The sequence below is a fragment of the Lagopus leucura genome, unplaced genomic scaffold (genome assembly GCF_019238085.1).
Source record: "Lagopus leucura isolate 7727_CA_CO unplaced genomic scaffold, USGS_WTPT01 Super-Scaffold_100009, whole genome shotgun sequence".
NCBI classification, from domain to species: Eukaryota; Metazoa; Chordata; class Aves; order Galliformes; family Phasianidae; genus Lagopus; species Lagopus leucura.
Window position 1 is genome coordinate 23,652,808 of NW_024962266.1, and position 22,954 is coordinate 23,675,761.

The following is a 22,954-nucleotide window of genomic DNA, read 5'->3' on the forward strand; positions in this document are numbered from 1 at the left end:
GGGACAGGAAGCGGAAGTTGTTACTGTTCCTCGCGGAAGTGGGGTGAGTGTGTTTGCCGCCGTAAGGAGGGGAGCCGGGGGCGGCCGCCATGGCGAACCGCACGGTGAAAGACGCGCACAGCATCCACGGCACCAACCCGCAGTACCTTGTGGAGAAGATCATTCGTACCCGCATTTACGAGTCCAAGTATTGGAAAGAGGAATGCTTCGGCCTCACGGGTATGGCGGGCTGGGTCGGGCGGGGAGTTCGAGGGGAGGCCGGCACTGATGGCTGTTCATCTCGCAGCCGAGCTGGTGGTGGACAAGGCCATGGAGCTGAAGTACGTGGGGGGCGTCTATGGCGGGAACATCAAACCCACGCCTTTCTTGTGCCTGACGCTGAAGATGCTGCAGATCCAGCCCGAGAAGGACATCATTGTGGAGTTCATAAAAAATGAGGACTTCAAGTAAGTCTGTAGCACATTTCCTTGCCTTTAGCTCTTTTGCTTGTCGAAATGTGGATGTCCCGAACTGCCAGGGAAGCTCCAGAGCAGGGTTCAGCTTCCTGTACACAAACCTCTGTAAATGCGCTCTTCTTGCTAAAGCCTGGCCTTACTCTTGCTTTCTGGAGGCTTGTTCCTCTTGTTGCTGGGCTGCTGAAAACATTCGCCTTTATGGCTTATGTTCTCTGCAGTAACACAGCCTGAAATACTGGGAGTGAGGTGCATTAACAGAGCCATAATCACCTACTTTCTCTAAAGTGTTTCTTTAATCTTCTGGGAGTGATAATGCAGCTCTGCACATATAAACAACCTGTACTGGGATGCTGCACGTGCTTGAGTATTTGAAGGAGAAGATCCATACAGACACTCTTTATTGTAGGGTACTGTTTTTCTCATAAAATTCTGGGAATGATTTTTCTTTAAACTGCTGACTGTGCAGAAAGCTCAGATATGTGCAATGGTTTACTTTCCAGGTATGTCCGAATGCTTGGTGCATTGTACATGAGATTGACAGGCACAGCTATTGACTGCTACAAGTATCTTGAACCACTGTACAACGACTATCGAAAAATAAAAAGTCAGAACAGAAATGGGGGTAAGCAACCTGATGTGGTTATGGTTTCTCAGTGCATTAGTGGCCTCTTTAACAGGTGTTTCTTTTAGAAAAATATTCTCTTTTAATAATGCATAAGTTAAAAAATGGAACTCAACTATCCTTTTGAAACACCACTTTTACTAACTTATCCTTGCGATATCATGTTGTGAGTCTTGTACAAATAAGAACTGCCTTTCTTATTTTGCTTTCCCCAAGTGCTGGCATTTTCTGTTGACACTGAAACTCAACTCCATATATATCAAAGAAACATACTACTGGAGTGAGTTTATGCACTGGGCATCTGCTATTAGCTGTGCTGCAGTTTCTCCTTTCTACAAGACAGGCCTAAGGATTTCCTTCACCATTAAGAAAAATTTTAAAGCTATTGTTTGTGCAGCTCCTTCAGTGAAGTCCAAAGTATCTCATTTGTATAGTATTGACCATGTATTTAAGATGCTATTTTTTTTCCCTCTAGAATTTGAACTGATGCATGTGGATGAGTTTATTGATGAACTGCTCCACGAGGAACGTGTGTGCGATATAATTCTGCCTCGATTGCAGGTTTGGAGAAACAAATGGTCTTAACTGCATCATATTCAGCAGTTGTATCAGCTACTGGCATAGCACAGTAGTTGAATGAAGCTATGATTAAGAATCTTTGGGCATGTCAGATGCCTCTTTGGTGCTTATGTTATATATAGCCCAAGAATAAAGTTGTAATTTCTCCTAGAAACGATATGTTCTGGAAGAAGCTGAGCAACTTGAACCTCGTGTTAGTGCTCTGGAAGAAGATATGGATGATGTAGAATCTAGTGAGGAGGAAGAAGAGGAAGATGAAAAGGTTAGTGACATGTTATAGAGGAAAAGGTAATGCTAGTGCTGGAACTGCCACAAACTGTGTGGGTTTGTGAGAAATATTGGAGAGATCTCAGCTGTTTGCAACTCTCAGCTCCTCCCTTAATGGATTTTCACATAAGCTGCCTGTGAGAACGCTTTAGATCCTGAAGCAGCTCTGAAGTGTTGTCTGTCAGGCTTTCCTGCCTGCTGAAAATCACAGCTCTGAATCTCTTTTGTGCTACTTAAACATGTTTTAGATAAATTATTTTATCTATCTATTATTTTACATATCCAACAAGTAAAGATGGTGAAGGTTATGATGACAACTGTAGTCAAATCTGCTGTGCTATTTAAGAATCAACAGTATGAAAGCAGCCATTTTAATTTCCAGTTACCAAATTTGGGCAGTATCACTCATACAGGAATATGAAATATTTGAAGAATACAAGGCTTGATTTCTGTTGACCCTGAAACTCAGTTCCATATATATCAAAGAAACATACTACTGGAGTGAGTTTATGCACTGGGCATCTGCTATTCTTAGCTGTGCTGCAGTTTCTCCTTTCTATGAGATAGGCCTAAGGATTTCCTTCATCATTAAGGAAAATGTTATTGGATGGCTTATTTCCTCTTTTTTCACTTAGATTTATCATTCAGAATTCCTTGTTATAAATAAAACCTCGATGAAGGACTTACAGAACCTTTTTCCCCCGCTGTTCCCAGCTGGAGCGAGTACCGTCTCCTGATCACCGCAGAAGAGGCTACAGAGACCTTGACAAACCTCGCAGATCTCCAGCTATACGATACAGGCGGAGCCGAAGCAGGTCTCCACGAAGGTGAAACGTGGCTCCTTTTCAGCAATATTTTTACCTGTTGTGCTGCGGGGGGCTGCAGTGAAGCACGAAGGAGAAGATGACAATTTAGGCCCAGAATCTCTTACACTTTCCACATTCTTTAGCCACTTCCTAAAGTAAGGAGCAGTGCAGTCACAGTTGACATCTGACTGTTTCCCTTGATCTTCAGTAACTGTTGAACTTGTTGGCCACTGTTAGCTAAATCTGATAATAGAATGAAGATGCTTGTTTCCATGTAAGCTGAAGTTTTGAGAGAAAATCCAGTTACTGTTCCTCCTGGTAGCAAGCCAGAAAGGAATCATCACTTAACCCTTCTGCTCAATGCATGGGCCAGACCAAAGCATGTACTGCCCCTTGTGCATCAAGCCCATCAACTGCTACTGTAGGCTATAGGAGAGTGTAGGGTGCAGTTGCTAGAGTGTGTAGGGAATGAAACTGGTGTTTCTGTTATTAATTTTAATGCTGCTTTTCTCCCTCAATTACAGGCGAAGCCGCTCTCCAAAGAGAAGAAGGTAGTCTTTTATTCTGTTACTTTATGTTAAAACGTATGTTTGTAGCACGGCTGTCTTAAAAGCTTCTTTCCTCTCAGTCCATCACCACGCCGGGAGAGGCATCGCAGCAAAAGCCCACGACGGCACCGGAGCAGATCCAGGGAGAGGCGCCACAGATCAAGATCTAAATCTCCAGGTATTTCTGTAGTTTTTAAATTAAGCTGGCTTTTTTTTTTTTTTAACCAGACGACATCTACTGAAAGAAAAATCAGTGTCATAGTATCAAAAGGTAGTTTACATGCTTAATCTGGTTTATAAAGTGGTTAATTATATGAAAGTGTTGAGAACTGCTCCAATACTCACAAAATTGCCCAGGTACACTTTTCAGATACTTGGCAGGAGGTTAATTTGAATGCCTAATTAGCTAGAACAATTAGAAGCAGATTGCAAGAGCAAAAGAAAAAAGACCTCCAGGGTCTATGGAAGTAACTTTGGTCTTTTTCTGTCTTACAGGACATCATCGTAGTCACAGACACAGAAGTCATTCCAAATCACCTGAAAGGTATTATTTTATGGCACATTTCTTAAGGATGGGTGTTTGGTTGTAAGAGCTCATGCTTGTCATTGAATCTTGGGGATTGAAGGTCTTCTTACTATGTAGTAAATGAAGTATTTGATATAGTACTTCATTCAGTGTTTTCTAGTTACACTATCCACACGTGGCTGTGTAAAACACCACTTATTGCTGTAATTCATGTTGTTTGTTTAAAACAGTTACTAGAACTGTGACACATAACTGTTCTCTCTTTCAGATCTAAGAAAAGTCACAAGAAGAGTCGTCGAGGGAATGAATAATGAACTAAAGTCAGCACACAGTTCAGTCTAATACTGTCCTATTTGCTTTATGGGACAGCTGAATATGCACTGGCTGCTTTAGCAGTCATTTTTAATCCTTTTCCTCTTGTACACGTGTTGTTTTTGTGGGGGGGGTTTTGTTGTTTTTTTTTTTAGTTAAAGCAGAAGTTGCTTTTACTTTCTAATCCTTATGATAAAATCTGAAGGTAGTTTATAAATTGTTTTTCTTGAGGCCTGTAAAAAAACAGTGAAGAGCAATAAAATAGGGTTTTGTCTTTGAAGGCTCTTTCCTGTTTCTTTTGTAATCTTTCACTGGGACTTCTAATTGAAACTGGCTTTATTCTCAAAGCTTTGTTCTGACTAACATGCTGCGTTCCATTGCTAAAGTGTGAATATGCATAAGTCATAAACACTGAAGAACTACAAGCCTAAACTCTCAGTAAGCCTCCGGTACAGGAAAGGAAGCAGCACCACCAAAATCTAGCATGGGTTTAAGTTAGCTTCCAATTTCATTAAGTAATCTCCAATATGTAGCCAGCACTTGTTCTTTTTAAAGGGATCTTCCTTAAGTCTAGTACTAGCCAGGATCAAAAGATTCAAGTAGAGTAAAATACCCCTTTTTGCCTGAAACATGTTGTTATTTAGTAAATTTAGGAACAGTAAACCACTACTTTGAAGACAGATCGCTTATGGCCTACCTGTGACTGGGGAGAAAATGACACGTTAGCTCAGCTCTAGCATCTCTTAACGGAGTTAGCATTCGGCAACACCCTGTTTTTCAAATTAAGAATATCCAAAGTTCTTACTCAAATCACAATTCTCACCTTAGTACATTTAATATAATTAATATCACAGGAATGGAGTTGTATTTAACTCATTTTCTACTCTACCTTAGACTGACTTAGTTTTGTCTCTTGAACACTGCATACATAACATTTGGATTCTGCCACAATATCTTGGTACCAACCACTGGGCGCTGACACCACAGAAGGTAATATGCCAAACTAACTTCTTTAGGACTGTCTCAGAGAACAGCCCGTTTTGTCTAGATTTTCATACTCAGTAGAAAGGTTTTAAACAGAAAACAAAGTGTACGCTTAGATCAAGTACTGTACAAAATACTGCCCATGAACAATGTGACTCATTAAAGCAAGTCAACTTTCTCCTTTAAAATATCTCAAAGTTGCTTTTGTTACTGTACTTTAATTAAATATACAAACAGGGAAGAGGAAAAAGTCTTATATCCATTTTTTTTGCAGTTTTATTTTTCTTTTAAAAAGTTTTTTGGCACTACATAGTTCTGTAAAGAATAGAAGTGACAAATTTTTAAACACATGAAATCCCTTTCTAATTTTATTTTTTAGAACAATATATATAAAGTCTGAAGCAACCGAAGTATGAATACAGCTAATAGAAAATAAAGAACTTAATTTTAAAAATTCTCTCTCTTTACAGTTTATCAAGATAAAACAAAACACAGTTCCCCTTAAAAATAGGGTAATAAAATAGATGAAATTTGTATCACTTCATTTTGTGATACTAGTAAAAACTATAGTTCGTATCTATGTACAAATGATACAGTTTAAAAACAGTCTTAAATAATCTTGTATCTAAACATGTTGCATTACGATTTTAAATCAGAACCTGAATTTTTTCCTCCCTCCCTCCACCCACCCACAATCCCATTAAACTTCACTTTTTCTGTTGAATGTAATTCAGATTCAAGTGTGGGTGTCCTTGAGACAGAAGCGAGAACCGCTGGTTACTCTGCATCAGTGGACCAGCTAAAAGAAAATGGATTACAATTACTTCAGCAAGTTAACATTTCTAATGGTGCTTGGCTATCTTAAATGTATTAATCTTACTTAGAAATAAAGTCATTTTCTAGATTGACACACGTGCTATCTGTACAGCTATCCCACTTGGTGGGACAATGCAGTATTATTTTAATGCTATGTGCAAAATTCCCTCAGAAAGTTTAATAGATGAATTTACTTCATTCTTAGCTCCTCAACAAGAATAACATCACAATATTAAAATGAGGGTCTCACTTGGAAACCTCACTACAGCCAACAGAGAAGATGATTTGGTGCCAGTATCTCTCATTTTATACAGCAACACAGGAATCACAGCTTCCAAGCAAAATTTGGGCATAGTTTTTCTCTTACTGGAGCCAAGGGTATTTTTCTTACTGTCTTTCCCAATCCTGGAAGATGCTGAACATCTTTACCTCACTAGCATTAGGAAGAGTTGAGATAAAGTCAGTCCTGAAGCTGATACAACTTTGATGACAGCACTGCTTTGATTGCAGCTGGACTACATAACCTCCAGTGGCTCCTTCCAACTTGAATTATTCTACAGTCTTGTAAGCTTTCATGTATGTAAAGGCATTCCACAAGCAATGTACAAAAGACAAATAAAATGAATCAGCACAAGATTTTCTTCCAGTTCTTAACAAACTCATGGGCAAATCATCTTAACCCTAGCAAAGCAGAGGTGGCTCTACAGCGAGACCAGCGGTAGAGGAAAAAGGCTGGAAGTGCAAGAGTGCAAGCTGATGCAGAGATCAGAATTTGATTTAACCCATTCCCTCCCCCAAAGATTTTAATCCATACAGAAAGCCAATAAGTGTGGATTTGACTCTTGAATTCATTATGGTTCGAGGGAGACTAGGCAAGTGAAACATGATTCTTTGGCTGGTAAAGCCTTGGAGACAGTAAAGAGACATGTTGCATGAGCTGTTGATTCACATACTAGTTCTAGTACCTTGAGGGTAGAAAGGTTTGTTCGGTGGATAGCTGGCATTTCCCTGCTGCATGTAGTTCTGAGGCATATTGTAAGGCCACGCTCCTCGGAGGAGAGGAAAATGGGTAGGGGTCCCATGGTCCCAAGGGACAGAAGGAGGGTTCATTTTACCAAACTGTCCTTGGAAACCCTGATCTATTTTTCAATTGAAAGGGAAAAGCACATTGCAAGTTGAAACAATTAAACAGTAAGTCACAAATACAATTGACATCTCAAATAACAGTTTGCAGGGCACTTAACGTGTCTAGTCCAATGTGCTACCATTTTATTTTTTGAGAGTACATCAATAAAAATTACCACCTAAATTACTTCATTATTCACTATGATAGAATTGATTGGTGGGGAAGACATATGATGAATCAGTACTTAGAATCAAGACCTACAATTTCACAATTCCACACAAAAATAAATCAGACTTTACGTCACTCATGACAAGAAATACAAGTTCTGAACAACTTCACTAACATCTGAGCCCACACAGATCTTCACTATTGCTAATGTGAGACATGGAAAGTATTGTCCTGCACGAAAGAACTCTCAGAAACTATACAGTGAAAATCCACTAATGCTTCTATGCTTAAGAAACTCAGTACATAGTTGGTCAAGAGACCAATTTAAAATTGATTTCTAGAGAGAAAGATTCAAAACTTTTGAAATAAATACGAAAATTATGGGCTATTCCATTCACAAATCTAGTATTACTGCTGAATTAAGCATGAGAAATCAAGCATCCAAGGAGGCACGGCACACAACAGCTTATGCAAAATGCTGTATTACTTCTGTTCTTTTTGCTTGTAGCTTCCAGGTTTTTAAGACACAACAGTGCCCACTAATTAAAAAATGTAGACAATGTACATTTAAAAATAAATAAATACACTCAAGTAACAGGTGCTTTCTCAGTATGTCAGCTCCCTTTCAGCTTAGTCATAAAACTTTTAGACAGACTTTCATTAAACAGAAGTAAGCTACAGGTTTAAAAATAGTAATGAAGCACGGCTCTGCAGCAGGCATAAAAAAAAGTTATGTCTGAAAACTTGTAATGATCCTACTTCTGGTCAGATTGTCTACTGGAAAGAAAGCAAATCTGTTCCTTCTAACTCGAGTTCATGCAAGTCAAGGCAAAGTTTTCCACGGACTTAGTATTCCCAAGTTGTCCCATGCAAGTATAAAGTAGGCTCCAAAGAAAGCAGGCAGCTCTTTTTTTACTATGGACCTATTCAGTGATGTCACCTAAAATACCACCTAAGCCATAAAGGAAACAAAGCTGATTAAAATACAAAAAGGAAAAACTCCAAGACTGAAAACTAGGAAAAGGTGTGCAGTAAGTTAGAAAATAGTTTGAGGGGGAAAAAGTACTGAGACTGCACGAGAAACCTGGGACAACAACTGTGAAGGCAAGATGATAGTAGAAGCAAATATAATCACAGAATCACAGAATGGCGTGGGTCGGAAGGGACCTCAAGGATCACCAAGCCCCAACCCCCTGCTCAGGAAGGGCCACCAACATAATGGAACAGAGCAGAAGGAAACAGACTGAAGACAGAGACTGACTGGACTACATGATGAAAAATGGGACTACTTGAGGAAAGAGAATGAAGGAGAAACTAGGATTCAGCAGATAGCCTGCAAGAACACAGCTACTCAGGTGAGAAGAGTCAGATTGGAAGAAGGTGCTTGAGGATAAGGGCTGGCTGGGCATGAAGGAAAGGGCAGATGAGCCTGGACAAATAATTAAGATCAGAAATGATGGAGATTCAGGGACAAAGCACACTGAAAATTCAGCACGTTTGTAGCAGCTCCTGTATCCTCAAGAATATCTTCTCCACAAAGCCTTAAATACAAAACCATGCAATCCCTGCACCTCAACAGATGCATTAAAAACTCACTGGTGGAGTATACCTCAGCCAACACTGTTAACTCAGATGAAAACCTACTGTTGCTGTCAATTATTCTGTTAGTGCAGAGAAAAGCTGTGCAAGAGATTCCCAATTCCAATTTCCCCCCTTGTGATGAACAACTGCCTCATCATGTTGTATTATGAAGATATATATATTTAAATATTGGAAGAGTTACACACTTAAAAGACATTACATGCAAGTTCAGGGGCTGCCATTTTTTATGTTGCTTAAAAAACTATATGGGCTCTGACTACTACATACTATAAAAAACTATATGGGCTCTGACTACTACATACTATAAAAAACTATATGGGCTCTGACTACTACATACTATTTTTCTCAGCCTCAAACATACAGATGTACTTGGCTTTGTTATGAGGCAAAAGGCTGTTGCCCAGTTGCTGCAGGTAAAACATTTATGATGTATTCTCAGAAAATAAGCTCAATAGTAAAGGAGTTAAATGAAGCAGAATAAACGATAGGAGAAAAGACTGTATAAAAACCACATCATGCCTACGTTGCACTAAATACAAGAGGACAATGTGTCTGCCAGACTCTCAAATTCATAGTTGCAGTCTCAGCATTCATCTAATAGTCTATACAGCATCATAAACAGAAACTGATTTTGTAAGCATGTTCACAGAAATAAACTTCAGACTCAAACAATTATTAGAACATTTCTCAGTTGAATGCATGTTTTCTCATGAGTTGCACAGCCATTACTGGCAAATAGGATCAACGATTAAAAGTTAACAAAGATCCAAGCTGCATAATTTTTTCCTACAAAAACATTAAGACAGTGAAGGTAATAACTTGGTTTCTTAAGCACTGTATTTTTAATGCAAAACAAATTGGAAGAGTTAGCTGTTTCTGCAGCATTTAACATTTGTACACAAAGTGTGAGAGGTTTGATACAACAGAGAAGAATTACCTGAATTCCCCACAGTGCCATTGTTCACCAGTGAGTTTGGAGTCACAGGATTGTGCCAGTGTCCCTCGTGAGAAGTGCTGGGGATTCCCATGGGCCTGGCAGCAGGCTGTGCGAAGATGATACTGGGATCGTTCAAGCTTACACTGCTCTGGTTATTTGTGGTGCTGCTGCTGCCAGATCTCATAGAAAATGGAACATTTGTAGAATGAGGAGGGTTACCCGGTGCAGAGTGAATAACAGGCCCGTGAATAGGCCACGAAGTGTTGGGAAGCTGAATTTGGTGGTGATGGTGCATCTGAAGTAGTCCCAGGTTATGCAAGGTAGAATACTGACCTGGGGGAGATTGGGGAAAATTAAACAAAGACAGCTGGACCTGATGGGGTGGCTGCGCACCCTGCTGTGGCTGTGGAACGTGCTTAGACTGGGATATTGGTTGTGGCTGAGTCTGGTTAATGGAGGCTGGCTGAGAGGAATTCTGTGTAAATTGTTGAGGTTGTGGAGAATAAGATGACTGATGCGAATCAGACTGGAGGGAAAAAAAAGTATGTGTTTCTGATTAGTCCATTAGCAATTTAATAGTGTTTTTCTTTAGTAAGTACACAATGCATTATTCTATTCGTTAAAAAAAATGCAGAGCGCTCCCCGGCAATATCCCAACTACTAAGCCCAAGTTCCTGCTGGTTTAAACCTGTGCAGTTCAACTGACATTTGTTTTCCCCAGCAGATGATTTAGCCTGCTAACATGGCCCATCCCACCAAAAACATGATTCTGAGCAAATATTAACCACAAGCTCTTCATTACACTTTTTACACATCTGTTTCTCATTTTTAATCAGTCTTTCCCAGCCTGCTTATTTATAGCCCAGAGTCTCATTAAAGACTTAGCTTATTTCTAAATAGAGTAGTTCTTATTGCCACAGACACTTTAGCGATTCCAAAATAAGCTCTTATTATTTATTTAATTGTTATTTAATCTATTAAACAAGAAATTGAACTTTCTAGATCCTCCATATGCTGATATCAGGTCATTGCTGAAGGCACAGAAACAGTATTGCAGCATTTTCTGTAAAAACTTATTTTTTATTTCTGTCTGAACAAGAGGAAAATATTTCTATTCAGTGACAGTGACTGAGCACTGGTTGCCCAGTGAGACTGTGAAATCTCTCCCTGGCAATATTCAAAAGCCATCTGGCCACAATCCTGGGTAACGTGCTCTAGGGAACCCCACTGTTCTGTTTGTTCTTCTAGTTCTTGCTGGCAGACTCTCCTGTTATCACATCTGAACCAAAGTATGATTTACTGTGCTTCCTGTCTGTTTCTTGCAGTCCCCTCTTAAACCAAAGGAAATCACGGTAGTCATAAACCCACGAGTACAGTATCTTAATGATAAGCTGAGTTTTACCTTTCTTAATTACTCCAGAATATTGCCAGAAACAACCAAGCACAAGATTTCACAAGACATCCTAACCTGTATTTGACAGATACTGAATTTGACCTTTAGGAACTGTGAGTTCTCATATGAAATCTGACTATACGGTTTCCATATTGAAACATCATGAACAATCTCAAACAGACACTGCATTACAAATCACAGATGTAGTGTTACCTGGTTAGGTAGAGTGCAATGTTGTCATTCAGAGATCCACAATCTGCTAAACAAGTCTGGTCAAACTTATTCCTAGCACAGCCCAAGATTCCTGGCTTGCTAAAGCTACTTACTTTGCAGCCAATTGGAACTTACACATTCTGATGACTGTCTAGTGCGCAAGGTTCCTTCCACTTGCTGCTGGCTTACAGCCACTAGCTGTGAATTTACCATGCTTCGGACCAACTGGCTGCCTAATCAAAGAACAAAAAGTTAAACAAAAAGCACAAGGTTATGGGTTACAGAATAATGAACTTGGAACCAGGAATCAGTGATACTGTAAGCAATGTGCAACACAGCATAGGTAAATCACTTTAACTTCTGCCTTTAAGTGGAAAGCCTTCCATCTATTGGTAACAGCTGATAGTAATATTTACAGCAGCTGAAGTCAACATTTAATTCTGTGCAATACAAACCCTAGTATGAACAGGTAAGAAAGGCTACTTTACAGAGGTTTCCACACAATTGCTGTGAGCTGTGGGATTTCAAATGGCATTAGCAACAGCAAGAACTTTTTGGGCAAAGAGAGAAAAAAAGGAATAATGGAATACAGAAAGCAACAAGGTTCTCTCTAAAGTTCATTTATCATCTCTTTCCTTACTTTCTCAAGTACTATAGACCTGTTAGAGCCTAATTTAAATGGGTTTGCAATTAGATTATATAACAGCGATTCAACAGCTTCCTAATGTATTTACATGCTTTTAGAGTGTTACTTAAAACCACTCATTTCTTGTGAAAATACACTTACTTACCTCTCACACATGATGGAGGGTTAGCTAACATTTAACAAACACTTGGAAGAAGAAATGCATTCAATTATTAATTTGGTTACCACACTAAACGCACCCAGTGTGAGTGGAAGACAAATAAATGCAAGGCACTGAAGTACACTATACTTACTGCTAAGTACTTTTTTTTTTAACCACCCATGCAAAGCCTGAATTTCAATAGATTCTACTGCCCTTGCAGAAAAAACAGCACTTAGACTAAAAGGGGTTTATTTTGCAATCACTGAAACCATCAGTTGCAAAAAAATTGAAGATAATTACTAAGTCTGTATAGAAAGCTAGAAAGAATGGATCTCAGGACTTTAAAATGATATTAAGAACACAGAAGCTTTACTTACTTGGCACACTATTATTTCTCTGACGGGCTTGTTTGAATTCAGGACAATCTCTTCTAACATGACCCACATCTCCACAGATGAAACACCTCTTCTCTCTTGTTTCTCTATCATCTTCTTTCACTTCTTTTTCATCATCTTTCTCATTCTCTTTTTTCTTTAACCTAATTGGCAAGTTTTTATGAGCACAAATACAAAACCACAGAGAAAAAAACTCTGTTATTACACTGGTATATGCAAAGGAAATGGTTACATAACCAACAGCTGTACCAGCATATAAATAATTTAGGAATACCAGAAAAGGAACTTTCAGAATCTAATCTGGTTAGTAACCTGTTTGTACAAATAACCAATTCAGAAACTCCCCAGTATCGTCCAGAAGCTACCTGACTACTGGTCCAGAACTGTACCCACACTTAAGCAGGCTCAGCCTGCCAATTAGTTTGGGAGTTAATTTTATGCAACAATCCAACTGAGTCAGAATACTGGAAAAACAAGTTAACTATATATTGTAGGTAAAGGCTCCTTCTGACTGGACCTGGAGTACGTATTTATAAGAGTGTATTAGCACCCTGAACCTGCACAGGATGTGAAAGAGAGCACAGAAGCTCTTTCAAACATTCAGAACTAATGCAAAAACACTGGAGAACTATTAGTGATCAGGAACCAAGACAAGAAACAAGTCTTCTTCCACATGAAGTCCGTAGCATTGAGTATTATTTTGTGAGCTGTATGTACTATTCATGTGAGATTCCAGGTGGCTGCACTGTAGCAGCAGTTTCTGGGAGGAACAGATCACAACTCCTCCTGAGGTAGACAGAAGGAAAGAGGTGAAGCAATTCAATGTGCTAGTGTTTGTGAGGAATGTATTACTGAGAGTCGCTGAAAGAAATGGTCAACCTGTGACTTTGGGGCCCAGTCCAGTTTCATGTATCTTGAAGTCTGCAGACTAAATAAATGGCTGTAATTAGTAAAGGACTTAGTAGCAAGAAAAGAAACAGAATTTTTGGAAGAATTATAGAATACATAATTGAACACAAGGACTATATGAAAAAGCCCAGACTTCAGTCTGTAACAATAAAATACTGACTTCTAAGGGCTTCCACAGATTGTAGGAGGAGTCAGACAACCTGCACTGGATGGCTCATGGAAAATGTAAAGATGTAAAAATGCAAAGAGTGTGAATTATTTGTCAATCCTTGATGAACTTTCTTTGGAGACACCGACCTACCACGTAATAGGAATTCTTTTCTCCAAGAGTCTTGGAACCAATGACATAATTGCAATTGATGTACAGATGTATGATCATTAAGTGGCTACACTAGCATGATATAACCTGCATCTAGATTTTAATAAATAAGATTTTAGCTGGCTTACAAAGATATGTTACTATATAGAACAGTTTGAATTCAATACTGCCTTCCAAACATCACCAGTACACACATATCATAAATTTGAATATAAATTGGATATATCATAAATTGTACAACTGAAAGTTTACACTATAAAGGGTAACTGAGTTTTAAGATGAACATATTTAAAGTAGATCGCAAAGCAAAAATGTTAACATATGGACTGATTTTGCCATGTGTGTGCTTGAGTGAACACTTTTAAGACTTGAAGGGGTGATGATAAATAGCTTAAGAAAAACAAAAATTGGATGGTTAGATCAGGGTCAGATATGAAGCTCTGATTTTCTATGCAATTCAGAGCATTTTCTTCATTTCTATTTAAACTTCAAATCTCCAACTCTCTCATGGTTTAATCTCAAAGACTGTAACTTTTAAGAAGTTAGCTTTGTGTATTACTTACCTCCTCCTCTTTGGACAGTCTTTCATGTAGTGACCAATTTTTCCACAGACACGACAACATCTGTCATTGGGTGCCAATTCCCCATCTGTCAGCACTTTTGAGTCAAAGAAGTATTCCTATCAAAATACACCAGACAGACACAATGTATAAACCACTTATTTTAAAAGACTGAAAAATGAAATAAAATAGACTTGCCTTATCTTTAGTTCCCTAAATTTTATTGCCCCTTAGACAATACCTTTCCCTGGATAACTGCAGCTTTTTCAGAGAAGAAGGAGCTCCAAGGTTCCTTACAGCACAAAGGCAATTTTTTGCATGTGATACATTTTGGTATCTGTGCTTGTATGCTTTCTAAAGGAGTCTATGTTCTGTCCTAGATATTGTGATTAAATCCCCCTAGACTGAACAAAGTTCAGGTGGGAAATTGATGAAGCATTCTTATTATTTGTATCATAACAGTACTCAAATGCCCCAATAAAAACAGATCATATTTTATTAGATACAACAAAAAACAGAACACAGTAACTGCACCAAAGAACCTATAAAACAAATTCACAAAAACTGCAGATAGAGAAAGCAAAAAATAAAATAAAATACCAGAGAGGTAAGGATGCAGGGAAATAACAACAGATCAGCCTTCCTGCCTATCTAAGACGCCAGCTCGCATTCTAACGGGTTTTCCAGGAAAAATCTGCTTGTTTGTTTGTTTTTAAATGTGTAAGATTTTAAAAATCACTTGGGAACACAAACCCTATTCACAGCCATTTGTGATAACAGTCCTAAATTGTGTTAGAAAGCACCTTAATAAGCAGATGTTAGTAATGGTTACTTCAGATGATTTACTTATACACAAAAATAGTTCTTTATTACACACAGATGACTGGAGCCTGTACCAGAGAGGAGTACATTCTTCATAGCATGTCATACGGACAGGCTCCCAACAGAGACTCAGAATACAAATTCTGAAGGTCAGCTGCTAACAAAAAGTTGATCACCCTCCTTAAGGGAGAGCTCTTCCCTTTCCCACCCACTAGAAAAAATAAGTAAAATCACACATTTGTAATGTCTTGCAACTCTGTTTTCTTCGCTACACAAATAGCTGCAAAAGCTCCTGAAGGTGTTCCTGGGCTTTAAAGCTGATTTTGCAGTCTTCAGCAATATTATGAAAAGCTTTTAAAAAACCAAACTAAAATTTTGAAAACTTACAGCTTCCCTTCCAACAGCTGGGTAGAATGGGGTACCAAATAATTTCCTCCCATTGATAAATGCCTTCATTATGAAATTGGTCACTAATGAAGAAAGACAAAATTATTAGAAAACAACAGAAAATGCACACCACTTTAGAAAACAGTGAAGATTAATCATTAGTAGACTTAGCTTACTTTTCCTAGAGACTCCAGCACCAAGATTATGATTCAAGTCAAAAGGATCTGTGTAAAGACGGGGGAAAAAACAAAGCAAAGTTGGAAAAAACATGCAGCAACATGAATTCTAATACAGAGAATTCCATTTCAAATGAACTCATGGAGCACACAGCAGTAGAAAGCAAAGCGATGCTCACGACTGCAAAACACAACTTTAATAAAGTAACAGAACTTTGCAGAGGTATACTACGAGTTAGGAGTCTAATCTCACTTTGTACGGTGTAGGGCTTGCAAACAACAGGTTTCTTAAACATGGTAGTTTGCTAACAGAAAGATCCTGTCCAACTGTGAGAACAGATCCTGAAGCAACAGCATTCATCCAACTCAAGTGTGTAAGTACCTTCAATAGCAATACATTTCGATGTCCACTGTTTCTCAAATGTAGTTAACAGCTTCTTCTGTCGGATGCTGATTACATATTCCTTGAAGTCAAATTCTTCAGTGTAAAATCGCAGCAACCCCAGCCAGAGTTCTCCAAGTGATTCAGTGTTCTTTCCAAGAGAAGGCAGACGCTTCTTCTACATGCAATTGAAGACATTAGGGCAACTCAGGGCCACCTTTCTTATTTATCTTTATATATATTTTATACATTTATATAAAGAAGCAGACACTCATGTAAGCAAAACAGGATTAAAGTGGGACGTTGTAACCACATGGATATGGAAGTTCTACTTTGTGTATGACACTTATAAATAAATCATTTTCTCATAAAAATAAGCCCTAAGGTTTAGTGACTCTTTTGAAATTAGAATATTACCAGCTCTTCCATGTCATCAAAGAAAAAGGCATTCCACCCATCTACCATTCTCTGTGGAATCTGTTTTCCGTCAAATATCTGCCAAAACAGAGAGCGACACAGTTACCACTGTAATTTGAAAGTCACCACAAACATATCTGCAGTTGTTAAGAACAGCACAAAAGTAGAAATCTTTCAATTTTATCTATTACTTTACACACAGGCAGAATTTCCCATTGGTAAAACGCTTGAAAGTCATTTTGCATTATTGCTGTGCCGCTTGCAAAGTACTTGGATATTTTATTTTCACTTGTTCCTCACAAATAAGAAAACAACTGAATTACGTCATTGAGATTCCAACATCCCTCTTGCCCACAAAATCTCTAAGGAGACTTAAGCAAAGTCAAAGGGGAAATTCCATTTTTATTTTAATATACTCTCAGGGATAGCAATAAAATAACAACTCTCAATCGCTACTAAAATATCACCAAGAAGTCAGAGTCTCAGCTGCTACGTTAAAGCCAATTCTCCTCATGCATGCAGACCAGGGGTAACCTTCAAAACCTCTTTACAGTTATAGAGTATATCCAGGAAGAGGCAGACAGTTAACCAGCTATACTCCCCCAGCCCATGCAAAGGTACAGAATGTTATAGTTTTAATAAGGTTTCCTGGCACGTGTAAAACAGTATCTTTAGAGTTGTACCAAATCAATGGTTATTCTCCCACACCTTCTTATGAAATTGGAAAATAAATCCTCTCCTACAGACAAGAAACTGAGTCTTAAAAGACATTTCTTACAATAATTGATAGAAGAGCTGAAGTTACATCCTATGAGCATCTGGCACAGTCTGAATTACAATTCCCTTCCTTCCATTCCACTTGCTTTTTCTTTTTTTTAAATCCTGCTCAGCATATAGGTATCGTAATGCCAAAATCTCAAGTAAACACAACAGCAAAATTTAAGTCCAACAGATACCCCATTTTTTCATAATTTTCTTTCCCAATTTTACCCACTAAAACAAAGTGGAAGTTAAGAACCTACTAATGAGGAAAGGCTCTGTGCTTCCTTCATCCTTCTGACTCTAAATGCACAGATTTCTCATACATGAATTTATGCAGCCTCTTTTTTTTTTTTTTTAACATAAACATACCTCCTGAAGGACTGGAATAACTGGTGGATTTCTCTGTTGTAGAAAGTACAAAACCATAAGAATATAGGCATATGAAGACAGACTACCACGGGATGCATCACCAATGTCACAGCGCTGAAAAAAATACATTTTAAACAAAATACTGAGTTTACATTCAATTATTCAAGATTGCTAACTATGCCAGTTAGCAAACATAAACCCACCACTAACAGAGAACGCAGTCATCTCTTAAATAAAAACAGGTTTACAAAGCATGAAAAATAAACATCTTCAAAATCAAGCACCATCTGGAAAACTCAAAAATCCATTTTTGCCTAACATAAAACCAGAAAACTTGTTAATAAGCATTTTTGTTTGTTTATAATGTGCCAAAGCTGAAAAATCCAGTTAGAACTTGAGTCAGACAGACACAATCAGAACGGAACACAGTCAGCTTAAGAAAGAGTGTTTCTTCATATTAATAGCATTCTGCTATCTCCTTTCTCGTTGGTGTTAAGCAAAAGGTAAACTCAGTGGCTGTATCAGAAAGCATCATGCTGTACAAATAAGTATTTTCTTTGCATATTACCTTTGCAAAAACTTTCATTGTATAACCCAGATATTGCACTCTAGGATCAATAGCTGCATACGTAGCCAGCATTCTTGTATTATGTTGGGCCTGAAAAAAATTCAACAAGTGTTTCAATGTAATTTATTGTCTATTATAGTACAGCCTGCAGTTCAAGTACAGGAAATGCATAATACAACTGGAGGACTAAAAACCCACACAGCTATTCCCTAACATTCACACAACTTTTCTGTCACAAATCTGAAATATGAAACTGGACAGATGAATTCAGGAGCATTCACAAAGATGTTCTGTATGCCATGCTGCTGCTGTGCCATCATGTTGTACAGCTACTTGGGTTGGGCTTAGGGTAAAGACATTGTTGAAATGATGGAGAAAAGAAAAAAAAAAAGTAACACAAACAAGTATTTTAATTTTGGTCTCAAAATTCTTCCTTCATATGATTACTTGAGTGAGTTACAACAAATTAAAAAGCTTTTTTTGAACTCAAACAAACAGATACTTACCAGTGTATTGTATAAACTGATATCTCCTTCTAAACCACTTCGTCTGTGTTCAAATTTGACTATAGGCACTTTGGCTGTTGTTATAGGCAAGATGTTTCTCAGACCTGGAGAGGCAACACTTTAGTACATAAAACATTTCTATTAACTACATATATGTTAGAAGTAAATATAAAACAAACAATACTTTTAAACACTTACCTGGATGCTTCTTAAGAACTTTTGCCAAACCTTCTATTATTTCTTTACAGTTCAATTTCTAGGAAAAATAAATGCCACAGCTTAAGATGTTTAAACATGGGTTCTATCTCAATAAGCATATTTACCATCAATCACACATCTCACAAGTACAAAGTACATCTCATACATACATCTGATACGTACAGAAAGAAACAATCTATAAACTAGCACGTGAATTTACGTAAAATGGTGACTCACACAAAAGTGTGTGCTTTCACAATGCACTAAGTGTTAGGTGTCAGAACTAAAATAAATTATATCTTGCTTTAATTGTGAAGAGTACAAGTCTATGTGCTACAAGCAAAATCCCACCTGCTCCGTATACAGAATCCCCAACTGCATGAAACATGTCAAGAAGTCTTGAATTTCAAATAGTAAATTTTACCAACTTCAGAACTCTTACCTCTGCATTTTCATGGCCTTCCAATGTCATGCAGATATCCAGATCACTGTCCCGAAATCCAAATCCATTCTTCGAAGAGCCAAACAAGCAAAGTCTAGCTTTATCTAATCAAAAATGTAGAACAGAAATAAAATAAAAGTCTGTTACAGTTTAACAACAAATCTTTACTATGGAATATCTCTTAACTGAGATGCACAGGTGTACGTAAAAATGAGCTTTAGAGGGAACCTACAACATCATTTCTAACATTTCATCGTTGATGAAGGACGAAGCATAATTTTCAATAACTATAGGAACTGAATCAGAAAGAAAAACAGTGCTCTAGCACTGCTTTATAACATCCAAAAAGTCACTTCTCATCTCTGTGCCTTCAATGCCATTTCTGGAATAAGATACTTTTTCTTACTTTATAAAAGGGATGTTAAGATGCAAGCTGAGTAAGATTTCCAAAACACTCAAACACTGGTGACTAGGCAACAAAAGTACTTGGATTGCAATCCAGATAATCCTAAACCCAACTGGCCCGGGCCCATTCTTTTTGTTTTGTTTTTTTTGCTTGTCTTGACTGTGAAAGGACTGTATCTGCATTATCTCTCTTGATGCTTTTCTGACAATAACAGGACTTTCCCATGGAATACCATAGGACAGTTGTTAAGTTTAGAAGCCTATAAGATAGGTTTACATGCAGAGGAGAAGAGATGCCACTGCTTTAACAAGGAAAGTGAGCATTAATGATACAGATTAATTTATCATGTTCTGGAGAACTTCAGTGAAGAAGTATTATCAAGAATCACTACCTACTGCTATATACATACCATTATACTCTTTACGAATAAATCTTTCCAAACTTGCCAGAATTTGTTCTCTGTTTTGTTGCTCAGATAAAGGAGGAGATAATTCATCTAAGTAAAAACAAGTTAAAACAATCAGATATACATTCTGCTACCTCAAAAATCCTTTTTCAGCTAATTACAAGCATCAGATCAGATATATTTTACTTCTTCTTAACTTTTATTGGAAAAAAAAAAACAACAAACATTTCCTTTCTTTGATTATCAACTAAAATGTTTTTATTTCTCTTTATGTTGTCATTAGACTTGCTAGGATTTTATTTCAGATGTCTAATTCTTCTGGAATTACTCACATGTAGGCACCCAGTGTCGAAAGTGACAGAAATTAACAAACACAAAAACGAGTTTTGCCAGAGCCTAATTTCTGAGGACACCAGCAACTTCTTACCAACCCAATAAAATTCTTGTACAGTATTAGTTCCTCAAAATGAGAACCTGATAACATAACCATCACTTATGAGAGAATAAAAATACTAGCCAGTTGGTAGCCTAAGGTACCTAGAAGAACAAGTTCTTGCTGAATCTACTGGAATCAGTCATTTAACCCTTCTTTTCCTTTTTTTTTTTTTTTTTCCCTCCCCCTCCAGATTACAGATCACAGTTTACAGTGGAGTGCAAATGCTTTTCCAACTTACCAAAACATCTCTTACACACTATATCAAGTATTTCCCGAAATCGATCTGTCATTGGTGGTAGTGGTTTAAGATCAATTTTCTTAAAATCCTCAGGGCAGTCATTTTTGGAATGTCCATCCCGTTTGCAGATGCTGCATACTATAGTTGGAGGCTTAAAAAAAAAAAATAAAATAAAAATAATAATAATTATACTTTTAAGATTATTCAGTAGACCCAACAATTTAATTTAACTTACACAGGTAAGAATTTTTAATATCCCGACAGTTACACAGTCTCTATATGAACATAAGCACCTAGGAATACTACAGTAAGGTAGGAGAAGTGAAAGATCAGAAAGCTTTGCATAAGACAGGTACACCACGCTGTCTAGTCCAAACAGCACATGTTTTCAGAATTTTTCAGTCCTGAGTAAGAGGTACTGTAAAAATACCAGAGCTATCATTCATAACAGAGACTGGAACAATAAGTGGACAATCTTATTGCCCACCCGTTCTTAATTTTAGTTATTTGAAAGTAACAGCCCACTCATACGTGACCAGCACTGCTTAAATACACCACTTACCTTTCCTGAAGTCAAAATAAACTTATCAAACACATAATGCATTTCTTCTGTAGAGAGTCTGCCTTCATCTTTGAGATCATGAGCTTCCACCATTGCTTTGCAGTTGTGCGAGGTAGCTGGTGTGCCAGTGCACTTGTTCTGAGAAGACTCCGTTACCAAACTCTGTCTACTTTCAGCATCAGAGAATTCATTACTAGAATTTGTGTCATAGGACTGATGTTCACTGCAGTTACAATGGTGGCTCAGCTCACCTTCAGTCTGACAAACTTCTGAAATATCCAGATCATCTCTCTCTTTAAGTGATTTTTGCTTTAATTCACAGCATTCATTAGAAATAAGGGATAATGCTTCTTCTTTGTCTTCATCATAACTAGAGTCCAATGTCGAAAGTAGCAAAGAGTCTCTGTTCTTCAAAGTGTATCTTCTGGCTACAGATTCTTCCATTTCATTACATTCAAGTTCACATGCACTTCCTATATTTTGTTTATCTACAGTTTTATCCCCTTGTGGAAGGCAACAGTTGGTTATGGACTCTTCAGATCTTGTGGATTTCTTGTTATTAATTTTCCCTTTCTCTTTCTTTCTGGTATCTGGCTTGGATTTAATCCCATCTTTACTTTGTGGACATGCAAAATACTTATACGCTGTCCTAAATCGCTCCAGGATGTACTCAAAGACCATCTGGCTATTTAGACTTCGTGCAACATTCCTCTTTAGTGCAAAAGGATCTAGGAAGAAAGATTGCAATTTCTTTATTAATATTTAATTGCTCAAACAGCTATTCCAAACTACAGTAGTTGAAATACCTAAGTTATGATACAACAGTTAAAAATGAGAGATTTTTTATAATAAAATCCAGAAGATTTGGAGACAATGTAGGGCCCAGAACTCTTGGATTTCCTCCATATAAATCAACACGTGGCCAAGAATGGCGAGCAATCATGAGCGATCCTAAATAGTGTTATTTTATAAAAACAACAATCAACAACAACAACACTAGTATTATACACCATTATATTATAGTCAATTTCTAATCTAGAAAAGAAAACAAACCTACATTTATTTTGCACCTTTGTAGTCCTGCCTGCACTTTTTTCTTCATTAGAGAAGGATTTCAATTCCAGTGAATTAATTTCTCTGAAAGAATTGTCTTAACATTAAGGTTATAAGCACTACATGAACCAGTATTACCAGGTTTCATTCTTAGCCCTTACTAGCAATTGCTAAAGCAAATACTTTTCTCCAAATAAATGAGCACTTGCACAGCTGTTGTAAGTTAGTCTCTAAAGATTCTATCAAAATGAGATTCTGTTACTCACTTCGTAATTTCAGTTACACGTTTAACATCAGAAACAAAGCAAAACAAAATGACAACAACAAACAATGAACAACAAAACCAGCAGGCATCAACACCAGGATGCAGTATCTTTTTGAAAAGAGCTTGCTGTTTCTTTCTCAAGAATTTGTTCTCTCATCCTGCAGGTTTTAGTTTTTCAGATGATAACTGTATACTGGCCTAGTTTTAAAACTTTCTCATTGAACCTGATTGAAG

General features: G+C 37.6%; 2 protein-coding genes across 7 annotated transcripts in view; one reads left to right on the forward strand and one right to left on the reverse strand.

The window, feature by feature from the left end:
* The first annotated feature begins 27 nt into the window (after positions 1-27).
* Positions 28-4,395, forward strand: PRPF38A (pre-mRNA processing factor 38A). Its single transcript, XM_042873004.1, has 10 exons — positions 28-219; positions 287-446; positions 956-1,077; positions 1,553-1,638; positions 1,808-1,918; positions 2,638-2,750; positions 3,254-3,280; positions 3,358-3,455; positions 3,773-3,821; positions 4,072-4,395. Exons 1-10 carry the CDS (start codon positions 90-92, stop codon positions 4,112-4,114), a joined length of 939 nt encoding a protein of 312 aa, XP_042728938.1. The 5' UTR covers positions 28-89; the 3' UTR covers positions 4,115-4,395.
* The window catches only part of TUT4 (terminal uridylyl transferase 4), a 44,421-nt gene continuing 24,732 nt past the window's right edge, over positions 3,266-22,954 (reverse strand). For 4 of the 6 annotated variants that reach the window (XM_042873000.1, XM_042872998.1, XM_042872999.1 and 1 more), the window contains exons 13-31: positions 21,403-22,130; positions 20,841-20,991; positions 20,170-20,256; positions 19,355-19,458; positions 18,913-18,970; positions 18,715-18,818; positions 18,209-18,298; positions 17,641-17,754; positions 16,510-16,587; positions 16,093-16,270; positions 15,711-15,758; positions 15,535-15,617; positions 14,329-14,444; positions 12,520-12,680; positions 11,490-11,587; positions 9,749-10,274; positions 6,881-7,054; positions 4,813-5,898; positions 3,266-3,515 (exon numbers count right to left, since the gene is read on the reverse strand). In XM_042873000.1, the coding sequence (XP_042728934.1) occupies positions 5,807-5,898; positions 6,881-7,054; positions 9,749-10,274; positions 11,490-11,587; positions 12,520-12,680; positions 14,329-14,444; positions 15,535-15,617; positions 15,711-15,758; positions 16,093-16,270; positions 16,510-16,587; positions 17,641-17,754; positions 18,209-18,298; positions 18,715-18,818; positions 18,913-18,970; positions 19,355-19,458; positions 20,170-20,256; positions 20,841-20,991; positions 21,403-22,130 (2,990 nt within the window). In that variant the 3' untranslated portion in view covers positions 3,266-3,515; positions 4,813-5,806. The remainder of the gene's footprint in view (positions 3,516-4,812; positions 5,899-6,880; positions 7,055-9,748; positions 10,275-11,489; positions 11,588-12,519; positions 12,681-14,328; positions 14,445-15,534; positions 15,618-15,710; positions 15,759-16,092; positions 16,271-16,509; positions 16,588-17,640; positions 17,755-18,208; positions 18,299-18,714; positions 18,819-18,912; positions 18,971-19,354; positions 19,459-20,169; positions 20,257-20,840; positions 20,992-21,402; positions 22,131-22,954) is intronic. The other 2 variants (XM_042872997.1, XM_042873001.1) reach the window with 2 other exon arrangements.

Excerpts from the sequence above, each read along its gene's own strand:
- PRPF38A (XM_042873004.1), top strand. The coding sequence starts at position 90 with ATGGCGAACCGCACGGTGAAAGACGCGCACAGCATCCACGGCACCAAC. Across the intron at positions 1,639-1,807 it reads TAATTCTGCCTCGATTGCAG|AAACGATATGTTCTGGAAGA; the intron begins GTTTGGAGAAAC and ends AATTTCTCCTAG. Across the intron at positions 1,919-2,637 it reads AAGAAGAGGAAGATGAAAAG|CTGGAGCGAGTACCGTCTCC; the intron begins GTTAGTGACATG and ends CGCTGTTCCCAG.